At 34.9% G+C, this 17850-nt stretch overlaps 2 protein-coding genes across 8 annotated transcripts; both read right to left on the reverse strand.

Moving 5' to 3' along the window:
- On the reverse strand, positions 7668 to 11403 carry LOC18602773 (protein SULFUR DEFICIENCY-INDUCED 2). Of its 2 annotated transcripts, none has more exons than XM_018120438.1 (4): positions 11010 to 11403; positions 10001 to 10246; positions 9185 to 9340; positions 7668 to 8769 (listed from the first exon to the last, which is right to left on the reverse strand). In XM_018120438.1, exons 1-4 carry the CDS (start codon positions 11124 to 11126, stop codon positions 8362 to 8364), a joined length of 927 nt encoding a protein of 308 aa, XP_017975927.1. In that variant the 5' UTR covers positions 11127 to 11403; the 3' UTR covers positions 7668 to 8361. The 2 variants fall into 2 exon arrangements, with proteins under 2 accessions (XP_017975927.1, XP_007034430.2); XM_007034368.2 differs by having other exon boundaries at positions 10001 to 10213; positions 11010 to 11401.
- Positions 12113 to 16721, reverse strand: LOC18602774. Of its 6 annotated transcripts, none has more exons than XM_018120451.1 (11): positions 16464 to 16712; positions 15418 to 15498; positions 15068 to 15328; positions 14342 to 14973; positions 14162 to 14250; positions 13989 to 14072; positions 13805 to 13895; positions 13488 to 13580; positions 13336 to 13398; positions 12742 to 12855; positions 12113 to 12459 (listed from the first exon to the last, which is right to left on the reverse strand). In XM_018120451.1, exons 4-11 carry the CDS (start codon positions 14387 to 14389, stop codon positions 12457 to 12459), a joined length of 585 nt encoding a protein of 194 aa, XP_017975940.1. In that variant the 5' UTR covers positions 14390 to 14973; positions 15068 to 15328; positions 15418 to 15498; positions 16464 to 16712; the 3' UTR covers positions 12113 to 12456. The 6 variants fall into 6 exon arrangements, with proteins under 6 accessions (XP_017975940.1, XP_017975937.1, XP_017975936.1 ...); XM_018120448.1 differs by lacking the exon at positions 12113 to 12459 and adding an exon at positions 16272 to 16334 and having other exon boundaries at positions 12478 to 12855; positions 16464 to 16709; XM_018120447.1 differs by lacking the exon at positions 12113 to 12459 and adding an exon at positions 16243 to 16334 and having other exon boundaries at positions 12478 to 12855; positions 16464 to 16709.

Below are 17850 nucleotides of genomic sequence, written 5' to 3' on the forward strand. Positions count from 1 at the left end.
ATGGTTTCTTTATGCCTTGTATATTGGTGCACAGTATGATGCATTTAACTTGATATACATAAGATGCACAATATGATACATTTAATTTGATATTGCATTACAGGTACAAGACTTTAGGCAGCAGGGAACTAAGATGAGAAGAAAGATGTGGCTTCAGAATATGAAGATAAAATTGATTGTTTTGGGTATCCTTATTGCCCTGATTCTTATCATTGTGCTGTCAGTCTGCCATGGCTTCAAATGTTAATCTGTCTTGGATTTCCCTTGTACCGCTCTTGCTGCCTGGGTTGTCTTGATAGATTGGTTTGTCTTACTTGTTTTTTTAGGGCATATATTTCTCCCTTTGCTAGCCGTTTAGGATAGGGGGAGGCTTTGTATCTTGGTTGGCTGTATAGGTTATAGTTTGAACTTGTTACGGTAGATAAAAAATTTCTATGGAGGATTTCTTCTTTATATTGTAATGGGGGAATACTCGGATGCCTGCATATCATATTTGTCCTTTTGAAATGTTATTAATCTGTTTTTTTGTTTTTCTCGCTTATCATGTAAATCCTTTTATATGCATTTCTCTTTTAGAGGTAAGAGGACAAGGTTGGTTCTGTAAAAATTTTTAATGCTTAGGAGACTACGGTTGCATGAGTAGCTCAGTGTCTTCGCCTTCCGCAGGGAAGGTCTTTAGCTCTAATGATTAAAGCGATGTGTATGATTGATTTTCTCCCACTACCTTTGAAGTCTTGTTTTGAGGATCTATTCTTTCTACGGAGAGAAATTTGGGGAATAAGTAAGGGATGTTGACGAATGGTTGTTTTGTCAAAAAAAAAAAAAAATGGTTTGTTAAAACACTAGTTTGACAACGAAACAAATTGAATTTTATTTGGTAGTCGGTTCGATTTTTCTTTATTAAAATCAAAGGCGTTAGTATATTTTTGCTTGAAAACGATTTAATTTGAGTTTTTAATCGTAAATCGAGTTTGAGTAATGGAAACTAATGTCCACAAGAATATATTATAATATATGAAAAATTGTAGCTATGATGTGAAGCAAAAGTACTATTGTGCTCATGATTTTGTATATAATATGTTGAGATTAGGTCCTACTATTAGAAAAATTAAAATTTAATTCAAATTTTAACATCTTGAAATTCGTTCAATATTAAATACTTAAAAACTTAATGCCCGCTGTTAACTGAATCATCTTTGTATCATTATCCTCTCTAATCTTTTTTTTTTTGCTTAAAATATATATATATATTATATAACAAAAGATTTTTAATAGTTGGTATTTTATGAATGAAAACAAAAGACTACAAAGTAGTCTGTTATAACAATTAAATACCTTTAATTATAATTATTCTCTATCATAGTTTCTTATTGCAATTAATACCAAATTGAATTTTGATTCAAGTAAGAAAGATAAGATGCGTTTTGAGTAGAAATTTTAAATTCAAATTATAGAGTTCATCACGAGAAAGAGAAACAATAAAATTTCGTATAATTTACAAAAAAAATGACGTCGTTTATTATTAATCACTTGAAATGAATGGCATGACGACGTTTCCTTCTTAATGCTTATTTCTCTCCCCTCACACGGTGTCGTTTTACCAAGCAATAAAAGCATCCCGTGAAACCCTGGCCTGTTTCTTTTTCTTCCTCGTCTGGCTAGGACTCTAACCGAGCCGCACCACCTCTCTCCCACGATGGTTCCTGGGTTTCTCTCTCGACCGTCCTTTTCACTTGCCTTAGCTTGTTTTAGACGCCAACCAAACGAAATAGCGTCTTTTCAACGCCAAATTGCCCAACACTATAAAAACCGTTCCCTTTACTCACAAAATCTTAGATCTCAGATTTCAGATATCAAATCTCGGATCGTTTCTTACTCTCTTTGAAGAAATTGTGTTGCGATGGCTGATTTTCGTCTTCAAGGTATTTGTCAATCTCAATTCACAGAGATTGCTGCTGAAAGAGCTAAAGTAGCTGCAGAGGAATATTTCAAGTCGGGAAACATCGACAGGGCTATTCAGCAAGGGTTCGCAGCACTCGATTTGAACCCCAATTTACGGATCGTGCAGAAGTACATTGCCGCCTATTTGATTCACAAGTTTGCTTCTATGTTAAGTCTTTGCCAGAAAATGAAGGTAGACGATACCAAAGTTCTGTACTCCATTCTTTTTATCGAAGATTGTTCTGCCGTAGTTGATGCTGCGACTATTAGAAAACACTACAAGGAAGTGGTACTATTGGTCCATCCGGACAAGAATGATTCAGTTGCAGCAGATGGTGCTTTCAAGATCGTTCGTCAGGCTTGGGAAACTCTCTTATCTGATCACAACAAAAGAAGAAAGACTCGATGAAGATGAAGTTTTTTGGTTTGGATTAGATTCATTTTGAATGTATTCAAATTTTTTTATGAATAATATGTAGTTAGTTTTTATTTTGTTCTGATTTTGTTACTTTTTTTAGATTCAATTTGATTTTGATTTTTAGTGTCAGTCCAATTTCATAATTGATCACAATTATGATTAAGCATTCCAAGTTAAAATGCTACCATCATCAATCCATAATATAATATACAGAGTAAATTGAAGCAAATTATTTGAAGAATATTCTGATGTGGGTTTTTTAGGCAATGAACGTTTTCTTTAAGCTTTCAGATTTTATTTTGTTAAAATAAATTGCTTTGTGTTATATATTTTGTAAGTCTTTTTCGTTTGTTTTAAATTGAATTCTGAGTTCAAGAGGTTATTGTATTAAGAAACTATGTGTTTTGCTTGCTTCAGTGTTTGTATCGGTGCTGCAGTTATTCACTTTCTTTCTGATTTGATACAATCAAACTAAAAAAAAGAAGGAAAAAAATTTTTTTTCACAAAAGTTACTATAATATATTTCTTTTTATGGGTGATAGTTTGTTGATTATTCGTTATTTCAATATCAATTCTTTAGTTTTGGCTCAAGTTAAACAGGCATTGAAAAACCAATACTTGCTTGCAAAAGAAGATCCATATCGGTTCTACGTGTCTTTTGATTCTTCAATTGTTATCAAATGCTTGCTCATGTTGTCCAGATGTTCCCAAATGATGTTTACTTGGGCGATATCATTGATGCTGCAAAGTCTTTCAGGTTTGTTATTCGGTTTTTCTCACTTAGAGGTTGAATCACAATTTATCATATGTTTATTTTTGCACAAATGTGCATGTGTAGTGTGATTTCTTGGAAAAGCAGAAGTCCAATAATGGACTATACACGTTCCTCTTTTATCATTACTCATATCTTAGCCTAAATTACTCTTGTTGTTTCTGTGCTAAAAGTAATGCCGCTAATATCTAGTTCTGGCCAACTTTTGCTGAGCTGTTTGCAATAATTGTTGTATACACATTTATGTAAAGGTACATTTTTTCTTGGGCCTTAATTCACTTACCATGTAGTTCTCTCCTGAATCATGTTTTTGTCCCATTTATAAATGTTAGGCTATGATTTGAATTGCCTTGTTAAGGAGGCATTATCTATTGAAATGTTGCTGGCAGCTATCCTCTAACTTAAGGGTGCAGGAGACACGGTCTTCATTGGAGTGGTTTGTGGGAAAAGTACAAGACATGATTACCTAAATACTTTGAGACGATCTATAGTGAAGAGTACAAATAAATCAAGGTGATAGGTTTAAAGAAGCTGATCAGTTTTGCACTTCATTGCCTTTGTCATATAAAAGTTTTAATCTCTATTCACCCACCAAAAAGGAGGAATAGGAAAGAAAATTGCAAAAGTGGAAGCTTTTTTACATTTGCATAATGCCTGATGCACGCATATGTTTAAGCACTTAGAGAGAGATGAGACAATGGAAGCTCACTTGGTGGGGGAATTGATGCATTCATAAAGCTGTCTCAAAGTTAGCTGCTATTAAAATCTCTATTCAATGTTCTATATACTTACTAAAATTTGAAGTCTATGTTCCAAATTCTGAGGAAATCATTGGTAGAGATATCACCTGGATCGGATCCTGGTACAAATACATCTCAACACCTGTGGAGAAATGTTAGTTATGTTTCTGTTAGTAGCTTTTGTACTAGTGTAATTTTCATTACATAAATCAGTCATGTAGGGTGCCTAGTGATTTGATTATGATAATTGATTTCCACGGTAAGATGTACAAGTTTGGGTACTCCAGGACCAGATCTCCATTGCAGTGATGTGCAAAGTACAAGGAAAACTTTGTCAAGGGTCATAAATATTGTGAAAGGGTTAACTCTAGCATTTGTTTTTAATTTACACTAGATCTTCTGTCTGCTCGTGAGTAACGGGTTTTGCTTGTTTTCATGACTTTTTCTTTAAATTTATCATCACTATTCACCATGATATATATGAATGATAATTAAAGATATATTAAAAGATAATGACAAGAAAATATTGAGTTGTTCAGCTTTAATTATTTGGCACAGGCAATGAGGGCAAATGCTATTGGCAGTTGTGTTGTGCTCAACCATGGAGGAGGCTGCGCGGTAGACAAGATGCTCATGGATTTTGCTACACCATCAATGCACCCAATGATACTTGCATTTGTCGTCACCCTTGTTAATTCATTTTTAATTTTATTATTATTTATCTTTTTAAAAATTGATTTTACTAGAATTCTGATCAATTTTGCTTTTCTAATTTAAATACTGTCTTTTATGGTTTCTTTATGCCTTGTATATTGGTGCACAGTATGATGCATTTAACTTGATATACATAAGATGCAGAATATGATACATTTAATTTGATATTGCATTACAGGTAGAAGACTTTAGGCAGCAGGGAACTAAGATGAGAAGAAAGATGTGGCTTCAGAATATGAAGATAAAATTGATTGTTTTGGGTATCCTTATTGCCCTGATTCTTATCATTGTGCTGTCAGTCTGCCACGGCTTCAAATGTTAATCTGTCTTGGATTTCCCTTGTACCGCTCTTGCTGCCTGGGTTGTCTTGATAGATTGGTTTGTCTTACTTGTTTTTTTAGGGCATATATTTCTCCCTTTGCTAGCCTTTTAGGATAGGGGGAGGCTTTGTATCTTGGTTGGCTGTATAGGTTATAGTTTGAACTTGTTACGGTAGATAAAAATTTCTATGGAGGATTTCTTCTTTATATTGTGATGGGGGTATACTCGGATGCCTGCGTATCATATTTGTCCTTTTGAAATGTTATTAATCTGTTTTTTTTGTTTTTCTCGCTTATCATGTAAATCCTTTTGTATGCCTTTCTCTTTTAGACGTAAGAGGACACAGTTGGTTTTGTAAAATTTTTTAATGCTTAGGAGCCTATGGTTGCATGAGTAGCTCGGTGTCTTTGCCTTCCGCAGGGAAGGTCTTTAGCTCCAATGATTAGAGCGATGTGTATGATTGATTTTCCCCCACTCCCCTTGAAGTCTTGTTGATGAAGAATTGTTTTGTCAAAAAATAAAAAAATGATTTGTTAAAAAACTAGTTTGACTACGAAACAAATCGAATTGTATTTGGCAGTTGGTTCCTTTTCGATTTTACATTATTCAAATCAAAGGAGTTAGCATATTTTCACTTGAAAACGACCTAATTTGAGTTTTTAATTGTAAATCGAATTTGAGAAATGAAAACTAATATCCCAAAGAACAGATTATAATCTATGAAAAATTGTAACAATGATGTGAAGCAGAAGCACTACTGTTCTCATGGTTTTGTACATAATATGCTGAGATTAGATCTCACTATTGAAAAAATTAATGCCTAACTCAAATTTTAACATTTTGAAATTCTTTCAATATAAAATACCTAAAAGTTTAATGCCCGTTGTTGGCTGGATCGTCCTTGTCCCATTATCCTCTCTAACCCACCCTTTTAAGTACTTAATATATATATATATTAATGAAAATAAAAGACTACAAAAGTAGTCTGTTATAACAATTAAATACCTTTAATTATAATTATTCTCAATCATAATTTCTTATTGCAGTCAATACCAAATTGAATTTTGGTTCAAGTAAGAAAGATAAGATGCATTTTGAGTAGAAATTTTAAATTCAAATCATAGAGTTCATCACGTGAAAAAGAAAAAAAAAATTTTTTGAATAATTTTGAGAGAAAATGACGTCGTTTGTTGTTAGTCACTTGAAATGAGTGAAATGACGTCGTTTCCTTCTTAATGCTTATTTCTCTCCTGCCACACGGTGTCGTTTTACCAAGCAATAAATGCATCCCGTGAAACCCTGGCCTGTTTCTTTTTCTTCCTTGTCTGGCTAGGACTCTAACCGAGCCGCACCACCTCTCTCCCACGATGGTTCCTGGGTTTCTCTCCCGACCGTCCTTTTCACTTGCCTTAGCTTGTTTTAGACGCCAACCAAACCAAATAGCGTCTTTTCAACGCCAAATTGCCCAACACTATAAAAACCGTTCCCTTTACTCACAAAATCTTAGATCTCAGATTTCAGATATCAAATCTCGGATCGTTTCTTACTCTCTTTGAAGAAATTGTGTTGCGATGGCTGATTTTCGTCTTCAAGGTATTTGTCAATCTCAATTCACAGAGATTGCTGCTGAAAGAGCTAAAGTAGCTGCAGAGGAATATTTCAAGTCGGGAAACATCGACAGGGCTATTCAGCAAGGGTTCGCAGCACTCGATTTGAACCCCAATTTACGGATCGTGCAGGAGTACATTGCCGCCTATTTGATTCACAAGTTTGCTTCTATGTTAAGTCTTTGCCAGAAAATGAAGGTAGACGATACCAAAGTTCTGTACTCCATTCTTTTTATCGAAGATTGTTCCGCCGTAGTTGATGCTGCCACTATTAGAAAACACTACAAAGAAGTGGTACTATTGGTCCATCCGGACAAGAATGATTCAGTTGCAGCAGATGGTGCTTTCAAGATCGTTCGTCAGGCTTGGGAAACTCTCTTCTCTGATCACAACAAAAGAAGAAAGACCCGTTGAAGATGAAGTTTTTTGGTTTGGATTAGATTCATTTTGATATGTATTCAAATTTTTTATGAATAATATGTAGTTAGTTTTTATTTTGTTCTGATTTTGTTACTTTTTTTAGATTCAATTTGATTTTGATTTTTAGTGTCAGTCCAATTTCATAATTGATCACAATTATGATTAAGCATTCCAAGTTGAAATGCTACCATCATCAATCCATAATATAATATACAGAGTAAATTGAAGCAAATTATTTGAAGAATATTCTGTTGTGGGTTTTTTTAGGGGTGATAGTTTGTTGATTATTCATTATTTCAATGTCAATTCCTTTTTTTTTGGCTCAAGTTAAACAGGCATTGAAAAACCAATACTTTGCTTGCCAAAGAAGAACCACTTGGTTCTACGTGTCTTTTGATTCTTTAATTGTTATCAACTGAGGGCAAATGCTATTGGCAGTTGTGTTGTGCTCAACCATGGAGGAGGTTGCGCGGTAGACAAGATGCTCATGGATTTTGCTCCACCGTTAATAATCCCTATGATACTTGTATTTGTTGTTATCCTTGTTAATTCATTTTTAATTTTATTATCATTATTTATCTTTTTATTATATATAAATAAAAATTGATGTTTATAAATTAAAATGGTTTTTTTGTGAACGACGTCATTTGTTATAATATTATACACATTGATTTGTATTTGATTGTAATTATTAATTTTAATCATAAATATAATATAATATAAAAAATTACAACTTCGACTGAAAATTTTGATTATAATAAATTGATTCTCAATGGTAAAAACAATGTGACTACAGTATAATCCAAAAGCAATGCAAAAATGTTTAGAATATTGTTTCCCTGCTTTCCATAACTACCCAGTAAGCGTTCCATGTTCAACTCCCCATCCAAAGCCCAGTACCCATCCATCAGTCAATGTTGAGTTTGACAGGCGGCCGCCCTTCTGTGCTGTCTTCGTGAGCAGCTAACAATGGAAATTACCAACGACCCAGCTGTGAGTTCCCACGTGCACAACGCTCTCCCAAGTCGCTGACACTTTAGAGCTCCTTCGATGACTGGCAAACTGATCTAGATCCACAAATTTCCGTCTTACCAACTTCAGGCCTAAGACCATCACCTTGTCGTGTAACAGTTGTCAAGCTAATCCAGCAAGTAAAGTAACGGTTCCCAGAAAAAACCTTGGTAAATAGGCTTTTGCTTTAGCAGTTCCTCGTCCAAATTCAACTAGGCAAAACGTCGCGTCCCTTTATAGGGAATATATATATATATATATATATATGAAGAAATACGTATATACAGTTCCTTTAATTGCTCATTGTTACAAAGGCACTCCTGAAGCAGTTTACTGTCTCTAACATACTCGCTTTCCACAAGCACTAACATTCAAAACTGACACAATCCATGTGGAGTATAAACCAACACAAAAAACTCAACAAGCCAACTGATCCCTGAACGAAGAGATTTCTTCGAAGATAGGAAGCCTCCTTGATCTGTATGGAGCCCATTGGCTCATCAACTGGTCAAGTCCTTCCAGGAAAGCATCTTCTAAATTTAATTCTATTGCAGTTGAAGCTAATGCTACGGGCTGTCGTGACTCGAGTTCCTGTCGCAGCTCCTTCACACGGTTTCTTGATTTGGGATCACTGGATCCTGGGAGTTTATCGTGTACTACATACTCAAGAACGGATTCTGCTTCCAAGTAACGTGCTTGTTTGATCAGACACTGGCAAAGGTTGCAAGCCTTGTTGGCATCAGGGTCTATTATCTGAGCTTTACGATAGACTGCTTCTGCTGCTAAATAGTTTTCTTGCTGCATGTAGGCCCAACCCAAGTTTCCCTGTATTACACATTTGTCCGGAAAACTTTCAAAATCAACACGGTCTACCCAAAATGATAGAAAAAAAAAATGAAAATCTCTTAGCAACTATATGCAAGCGAGGTGATCTTAATTGCTGACTGAAAAAGATCAAAGAAAGGGGGGAAAAAGAATCAAAGAAATTAGTGGACTTAGTACTTATTCAGTAGGAAAATCTTCCTATTTCAAGCCCAAACATAAAGTTGCATTGCATGGTACTGAAAAACACTAACAGTAAACATATAGTGATGAATTGAGATCAATTAGATAGCAGGAGAAATTAAAAACAATTTTGCAAAAAGTTATGAATTGAATTTTGTTACTGGCAATCCCAAGTATGCTGAAGAGGTAACAAATGCAGTATTTGACAAATAACTGACTACAAAAATTTGATTACCAGTATTCTAGAGGTCTCCTGCTTGATGGTGACTTGGAACTTCTTGCCATGGGACCGTGCTGTCTTGGTAGGCTTCCCATTGAAGGCCTCACCTTCGTAAATCATTCTAAGCTTTTGCTTAAGTAGTTGTATCTGCTCGTCAATTCTCCCACATTTCTGCTAAATCTATTGCAGGTTAGTATGAAGACTTTATAAGGGTATATAAAAAGATGATGAAAGCAGGAAGAAGTTCCCTAAATCTGAAAAGTTGAGAATTTAACAAAACCTTTTCTTGATTTTTGATGAGATAAAGACTTAATCAAACCATACAATGAAGTGGTTACTACATTTCATCTTCACAGAAACAGTGCTTGCAAAAAATTTGTTTCAGGATTTCTGACCTGGAATTCCCTTATTCCAGAGTGTTTAGCTCATTGAAATATCAGATTGAGAGATTAAACATGACTAGTTTGGCCTTTAGGCCCCACCTCTCACTTTTAAGCTCTTAACTTGATTGATTTTAATGCAATTTTGCTCTAGTGTCTTCTGACTCATTGTGCATATATAAGGAAAGATGTCACGATCAAAAACCTATAACTAGTGCCTCTCCTATCACCTTAAAAGTATTTAGCTAGGTTGGCTGCTCCTTAATAATTAGATAGAAAAATGGTTAAATATCAACAATTACTTCAACTCAAAGCAAGGGGATCATTGGTTGAAATTCTATAATGAGCTTCTCTAAATACCGCTATTCTTATACATAAATACTGCCTAGACTACAATTAACTGACTAGAAAGCATACAACAAACACAGCCTCCTGGTTCAATTTGCATTACCTTATACAAGTCAATGAGGACATTGTCTAGTGATTCCTGAGCTTGCTTGGAGCAGCGTTCCCTAAAAGACTTTATTGCTTCAATCGCTTCTTCAGTTCTATCCTGCTGCTTCATAACCACTGCCATGTCTTTAAGTGCACTGTCTATTCTATCTCCTGCATTTATCGCCTTCAAAAACAAAACTATCGCCGCGTCTGGATCCTTATCTACTAACTGCAATGCATAGGGAAGATGGCCGGATTGAAAAAAAAAAAAAAATCACTGCCTAACGTAAGCATAAGAAAGCTTTAGAGACTTGCACAGCACGCACGCTCACACATATATAACATTAATCTTCCTAATATGTATAAAATGATTTGAGAATTTAGCACCTTACCCAACGTCACAGCAATCATCAGTACAATCTATGCCTAATTGAATTAAATTAACAGGAAGAAATAGATAAATGAAACTTCACTAATAACTAGCAATTAGTGTTAATTAAAAATCATTTTTTTACCAAATGAACAAGTCATTCAAATATAGAGTTGCACTAAGGACCAAAAAAGGGTAGTCTTTTACTGTTTTGTCCTTTACTCTATTCTCATTAATTTGCATCTTTTCTAGCAGGAAATTCCTAAAATACCTTGAACTGGAAAAATAGGACATACTGCAATAACAGCAATTCATGAACAACAAAAACTGGAAATGTTTCGAACATATATACACACACACACACGCAACCACATTAACAGATTAAAATGAGAGATAATTATGATAGAATCTAACAAAACCCCTGCTTGGTAAATTAATCTCTCATTCAAGGGCTTTTCAGTAATTATAAAAAACCTAAAGAAAAGAAAAATAGTAACAGAAGAGGTCCAGGATGAACACCCAAAAAACCAAAAAAATAAAAAAAACCTAGCATTTAACTGTATTAGAGGAACCTCAGATGATAAGCAGATTAAATGCACCCATCAAACTCAATGGTGTACGGCATGCAGACGTATAGATATACGTAGATATATACCTGAACATGTTTCGCTCGAACGTAAGGGCTGTCCCCGGGAGGAAGCTTGTGAAGAACATGATAAGGAGGAGGAGGAGACTGTGGCAGCTGTTTCTCTATCTCTTTTCTCTCTTTCATTTTTTTCTTCTAATTTCAACTTTTTAGGAGAACCAGAAAGAAAAAGGAGAGACAGGGAAGACTGTTGGAGCTTTGAAGGAGTTTTTTTTTATGGCAGAACAGAAGAGGAAAATAGAGACAGAGCTGACCAGTGTATGCTGGACATTGGGGAGATTGAGATGAACTTGGACATTGTTGAGTCCAGGTTCATCGTGGTTTCAGGATTTGCTGTGACATTGTTGACGAGATTTGGTTTGCCACCTTTGGGTTCCGGACACTTGGCAGCTTTCTATTTCTCGGACGTGCCACATCTTTTGCTTGTCCTTTCCATTTTGGTTTTGTAAAGACGGTTTTGCTCCCCAACTGTAGGTTTTTCTTTTTTAATTATTACTAGTATTAAATAACTACTTTTTTTTCATTGGATAAGACAAACTTTCGGTTGACATTTATATTGCGATTAATTGTTTTTATTAAAGATTTCAGTTGTCTCTTAGTACTTTAATAGTTTAATTAATCTCTAAGATTACCATGAATTTATATACAATGAACTTCTTAAATGGCAAACTATAGATGTAGATTAAAAATTTGGGCTGTGGGTCATTAATTCATTAATTGGGGCTTCATTTACCTAAACAATTTGATTGAGGAGAAAATCTTAGTAAAATCTTTTCCATATATTATAACGAAGTGTTGGAAAAGTAAGCCAAGTTTTAAAATTTCTAACCATGGTTGGTGTTATCAAACATAAATGCATATAATATTATTTGAAGTCAATAATAGCTCCGCACTTTCCTTGTGTTTGGTTCAGGTTGATAGGTTTTCATCGATATTCACGCCTGCACAGCTTCTTGAAGAATGTCCTTGGTTCTTAAGGAACTCACCTAACTCAGATTAATTCCACTTGATTTCTTATAAACTTTGGTCTGTTTTGCTTTTTCAGGCCACAATGTTATAAAAAAAAAGGTAACGCTTTCACATTTTATTTGTTTTGACTTCAAAGGAAGAAATTATGGATGAGAAGACGGTTCTAATTTTTCGAAGTATAGAAGAGGAGGCCTCCGCCATTGGTATGTTTGATGAGATAAATAACTGAAAACGAAGCATCACAAGCTCGAAGCAAGTAAATGCATTTCCTCCTTTTTAGCTCCTGCTGAAGCGCCAATTTCTACAGGAACAAGGGGTAAAGTTTGTCTTTTATTCCTGGCCCCTTGTTAATCTGAAGGGGTATCATATCATAAGCGTGAGGACACGTGTCTTGTGCTAGATTGCAACTTGCAGAGGTTGTTAGGCAAACCCTGCTTTATCAACAAGCACATGGCTTCAATCTTGCATTTATTGGCTTTGGACACAATCACTGCACAGAAGAGAGAGAGAAAGAAATTTCAAAAGGCATATATACATTTAAAAATAGACTATATCTACAAAGAGTGGCAGAGGCAACGGATTACAGCATATTAAAACCCCACTAACAGCCCTTAACAGGATAGAAGCAACCGAGAAAATGCTAATGACTTCCTACATCCATATCATTTAGAAAAATAAACTGATAAGAGGAAGATATAAATGTTTTGATGCTTCTAACAGCCAACAAGAATTTCCTCCCAACAACTGTAGGCCGTCCTGCTAAAGAGCTAACCATTAGTACAATCCCACTATTAAGCCTGTTGTCTACGACCATGTCCACTGCCACTGCCCCATCCTCGTCCATGACCATAGCTTTGCCCTCCACCCCTGCCCCTTCCATACCCACCTGTAGAAAACAAAAATTGTTGTAAGCAACAAAAACGAAAACATTCATCATTGGATGGAAAAGCATGCATTCTCAGATCCAATATAAATCATGAAACATGACATGCCTCAAGCCTTTGGTAAAGTGTTATCAGCTTAAAATTTTAATGTAGTCAGGCATCATGCCACTAACTGCAAACATTTGGGATAAGGTGCTAGTTGGTCGACATGTGGACCACAACCAGATTGCAATATATGTTCGCTATGATGAGATATAAGACAAACCAAAAAAAAAGATCTAATGATAAAGCAAATTGCCACCTAGCTCCGTTTATGTTGAGGAATAGATCAAACTTAGTGCTCTTTTCTAGTTCTATTGAAAAAAAAAATGATTTATCAAATGGAAAGAATGATACTTAAGCAAGATAATAGCACAAGCATGTACGCTGTACAAAAATAGAAAGCTAGACATGTGGTTCTCATATATGCAGAGCCATCTCACCACAATAGCCCCAACCTCTGCCTCGTCCACCTCCTCGCCCCTGATTCCAATAACCACCATTCTCTGCCAGCAGACTAGTTTAGTGATCAAGCAGCACAATCAAGTGATGTTGCAATAGTAAACACCAAGGCTGGCATCTAGGGAACTTATACCTGGATAGTTCCTGTTACAGGTCCTGCCCCATCCCTGTCCTCTCCCTCTACCATTAATTCGTCCTCGTCCATATGAATCTGGATGATGAATGCCTTGAGAATTTAAATAAACAAAGCCAATTGCAAATGGGTTGGTCTAAAGAACATAAGAATTCGATTTATTAGACCTTTATGTTAACATACATAAACAAAATATGGATTGCAATCAAAGCCATCATCACAAAAAATTATAAAACACTGTTTATGATCTTCACATTTAATTGTTGTTATTATTATTCAAAAAGAAAGAAAGAGGAAGAAAATGCTAAATTCATCACCTTCAATAACCCAGTTACGGGCATGTGCATTTGGTTTTGCTGTTGCTGAGACTGATATTGGTTCTGCTGGTCATGAGATGGAGCTTGATCCCTGGTAATAAAACATTTTCCAACAATGATAGATCTTAACATAGAGGTATGGTGCTGGCAATATATTTGGCCATAAAGAAAATGAAGTGGAAAACCTAAATATCCAGGAGATGATTTGTTTAGCTCTTTGGTTGACAGAGAGATTAAAATAAGGGACACTTGGCAAGTCATCTCCAACCTGCACAAACCATTTTAAACAAGAATTATAAATGCACTTCAAGAAAGATGAATTACAAGGACAAAATATAAGAATGTCTGAAGGCATACGGAACAAGCCCTTCTTCCATCGGCTCCCACATATCAGTTATGCTCATTGAACTTATGGAAGTTTCCTGATGCAGCCCAGGGATTCTCTTCTGTTCGGAAAATCATAAGATGATGGTCAGCGCATGATTGTCCATTTCAATTTTCTAAACGTGAACTGGAAAAGGAATGCAATCTTCTGACCTTTATGATCTCTGCAATGGCCACCGTTTTGCTTATTGCCTGTCCCATTGCCTTTAGAACAACCTCCCCTACCTGTTTCTCCTGAAAAAGGAAAAAGCTTCAAAAGTTGAAATAAATGAAAGATCTACATCCCCCCAAAAGTGAACATTGTAAGACATAAACTTCTCTATCAACAATCCAAAGAAAAAAAAAATCAGCAGTCAGGTGAAGGACCAGTATATGACCAGTTATGAAAAAGAAAATAACAACAGGGCAATAAAATCAATATAATGAAAATGAAACTTGTTACTCGTCCATATGAATCAGGATGATGAATGTATTGAGAATTTAAATAAACAAAGGCAATTGCAAATAGGTTGGTCTCAAAAAATAAGAATGCGATTTATTAGAGCTTCATGTTAACATACATAAACAAAATATGGATTGCAATCAAAGCCATCATCAAAAAAAATTATAAAACACTGTTTATGATCTTCACATTTAATTGTTGTAATTATTATTCAAAAAGAAAGAAAGAGGAAGAAAATGCTAAATTCATCGCCTTCAATAACCCAGTAACGGGCACGTGCATTTGGTTTTGCTGTTGCTGAGACTGATATTGGTTCTACTGCTCATGAGATGGAGCTTGATACCTGGTAATAAAACATTTTCCAACAATGTTAGATCTTAACATAGAGGTATGATGCTGGCAATATATTTGACCATAAAGAAAAAGAAGTGGAAAACCTAAATATCCAGGAGATGATTTGTTTAGCTCTTTGGTTGACAGAGAAATTGAAATAAGGGACACTTGGCGAGTCATCTCCAACCTGCACAAACCATTTTAAACAAGAATTATAAATGCACTTCAAGAAAGATGAATTACGAGGACAAAACATAAGAATGCCTCAAGTAATATGGAACAAGCCCTTCTTCCATCAGCTCCCACATATCAGTTATGCTCATTGAACTTATGGAAGTTTCCTGATGCAGCCCAGGGATTCTCTTCTGTTCAGAAATTCATAAGATGATGGTCAGCATGATTGTCCATTTCTATTTTCTAAATGCGAACTGCAAAAGGAATGGAATCTTCTGACCTTTATGATCTCTGAAATGGCCACCGTTTTGCTTATTGCCTGTCCCATTGCCTTTAGAACAATCTCCCCTACCTGTTTCTCCTGAAAAAGGAAAAATCTTCGAAAGTTGAAGTAATGAAAGATATACATCACCCCGAAAGTGAACATTGTAAGACATAAACTTCTCTACCAACAATCCAAAGAAAAAAAAATCAGCAGCAAGGTGAATGACCAGTCATGAAAAAGAAAATTACAACAGGGCAATAGAATCAATATACCATATACAAACTTGTTACTAGGCTCCTGAAAGTCTTCTATGTAACTAAATATGAAAATATCACAAGGATGTAATGGTTGAAGCACTTTGGAAGGTTTGCTCTTCCCATCCCTACTCTTCCTTTACACTCAGTTTTGCTTTCTTATTGGCTTCAGTTTGTGTTTCTTTCTTTCATTATCTTCATTACCAGTTCCATGAAGCACATGGTTCCTATTAATGGAATTTGATTTTAATATCCTCCAATGGGGAAGCAAAAACTGCAGATGCAATCCAACAAGGAAGCCTGCCAAGATTAGGAGCATCTAAATACTAAAAGAATCATGGGAAATGCAGTAATACTTCAATCTGCATCTAACTACGCCTATCCAACAGCTGAATTGTCGCACCTAATGAAGCACTCTTTTTTGCAACTAATAAAACGAATGAACAAATAAACTTATTCAGGAAGCTGTGAACCATGGATTGGACATCACCCTCCAACACGAATTTTAACAAAGACTCTACCAACAATCAAACTTCCCAAATTGACAAAAAAAAAAAAAAAAGCTACACAGCTAACTTAAATGTACCTTAAGTTAAAAACTTGGGTCTTCCTTACATTATACAATATTATTGATTCTTTTCTGCCATTAAGAGGGACTTACAATCAAAAGGGATAGACCTGAAATGAAAAAATTAGTCTTTTATGCCATAAATAATGCCCATAATATCAAAACCTCATATAAAATATCAAGAAAAAATAGCTAAGAAAATAAAAAAAAAGGAAAGAGAGACTTTTTCGGGGTAATACCTGCAGGAGAGATATGACATAAGTAATGTAGTTCCTAATAACACCTTGAGCAGTGATTCTGATTTCATTCTCATTGATAGGTTGTTCAGGCCTTGGCTTCTCTATTCTTTGGTACCTGTCCACCCTTTTAGGTAAATTATTGTGAAAGGCAGGGGCTTTATGGGTATTTAAGTGTTGTGTTAGGGGTTTGGGTAGCAGGCAGGTTGAAGGAGGAAAAACAAAAAAAAAGAGTTAAAACCCTAAGAAAAAGGGGAAAAAAAGAGAGTAGTTTGGTCTGGAAATTCCAAAACAGAAGTGGGAACAAAATTCTACCCTTTACATGTGGTCCTGGAGAAAACTAAACTAGTTTCTTTTTGACCCCATATTTATGACACGTGGCACGCCATAACTTTAAGTAAATAACAAATAAAAAATCATTGACAACAAAAATGTCCACAAGAATTGTTAAAGCCCCCCCACAAAATAATTATTTCTTTCTACTACACTAAAATGTAAAATGCGGTGATTAATAAATAAACTATTACTAGTATTTATTTTTACTTGAGTAAGAGTTTTGTTTTTCAAATACTGATAAATTTCCAATTTTTTATAAAAAAATTAATAACAAAGTATATGGGTTCTAAAATTTAGCTAAGATATCTTTCTTGGATTTTTTTTTCCCACAAAACGTATTTATTCAATAAAAAAAATGAATAGCACCTTAAATAACTAAAATAATAATATGAATTGCACCTTAAAGAGACATGATGGGGTACTTTTTTTTGGGTCTGGTTTAGTCATTAAAATGGGATGAAAGATTCAGGTTTGAATAAATGAGCATTAAAAACAGCTTAGACTTTTAATCATGCCCCAACCCTACCAGTAATGACTCAAATCTAGACTAGCGTAAATGTCAACCACTTGCTTTGCCTCTCAGGTGAACCTTTTCAGGGATAGGACGGAGTTGCTTTGGATCTTGGCATTTTTGGACCAACCTTGATTAGTGTTTTTATTGTATTATGAGTTATCATAACTTTATATTCACCACAATTTGATGCAAAGACAACACGTGTAGAAGTTAGGTAAGATGAGTAAGAGAGGAAACAGTTGTCTTATGCAGGTTCTTTTTATTATTATTTTCCATTAATGAAACATATGATGCATACATGTTTATATGGTAATTTTTAATTATATGTTATATTTAATTTTTTGATTTTATAATTGAGATGATAAAAAAATGATGCTTGAGTAATTATCTAATTGAAATTTATCTTATCTACTGTATTTATATATGTAAAATCCTTTAGCTATTTATGAAAATATTATGTTTTTTGAGGTCAAACGACATAATTTTTAAATTAAAAGAAAAATCATACAGACTTGATTCAAGTGATCTGAGTTGGGAATA

Source organism: Theobroma cacao, chromosome 4, assembly GCF_000208745.1.
Source record: "Theobroma cacao cultivar B97-61/B2 chromosome 4, Criollo_cocoa_genome_V2, whole genome shotgun sequence".
Classification (NCBI taxonomy): Eukaryota; Viridiplantae; Streptophyta; class Magnoliopsida; order Malvales; family Malvaceae; genus Theobroma; species Theobroma cacao.

Bases quoted from the DNA above. Each gene is read 5' to 3' on its own strand.
- LOC18602773 (XM_018120438.1), bottom strand. From the start codon at position 11,126: ATGAAAGAGAGAAAAGAGATAGAGAAACAGCTGCCACAGTCTCCTCCT. The intron at 10,247-11,009 runs GTATATATCTAC...TTTTTTTTTTTT, and splicing joins TTCGAGCGAAACATGTTCAG to TTTCAATCCGGCCATCTTCC. The intron at 8,770-9,184 runs GTAATCAAATTT...TGTGTAATACAG, and splicing joins AGGAGACCTCTAGAATACTG to GGAAACTTGGGTTGGGCCTA.
- LOC18602774 (XM_018120446.1), bottom strand. From the start codon at position 14,389: ATGGGACAGGCAATAAGCAAAACGGTGGCCATTGCAGAGATCATAAAG. The intron at 13,896-13,988 runs TTTTCCACTTCA...TTTTATTACCAG, and splicing joins TCATCTCCTGGATATTTAGG to GGATCAAGCTCCATCTCATG. The intron at 12,856-13,335 runs GTGAGATGGCTC...TGTTTTCTACAG, and splicing joins CAGAGGTTGGGGCTATTGTG to GTGGGTATGGAAGGGGCAGG.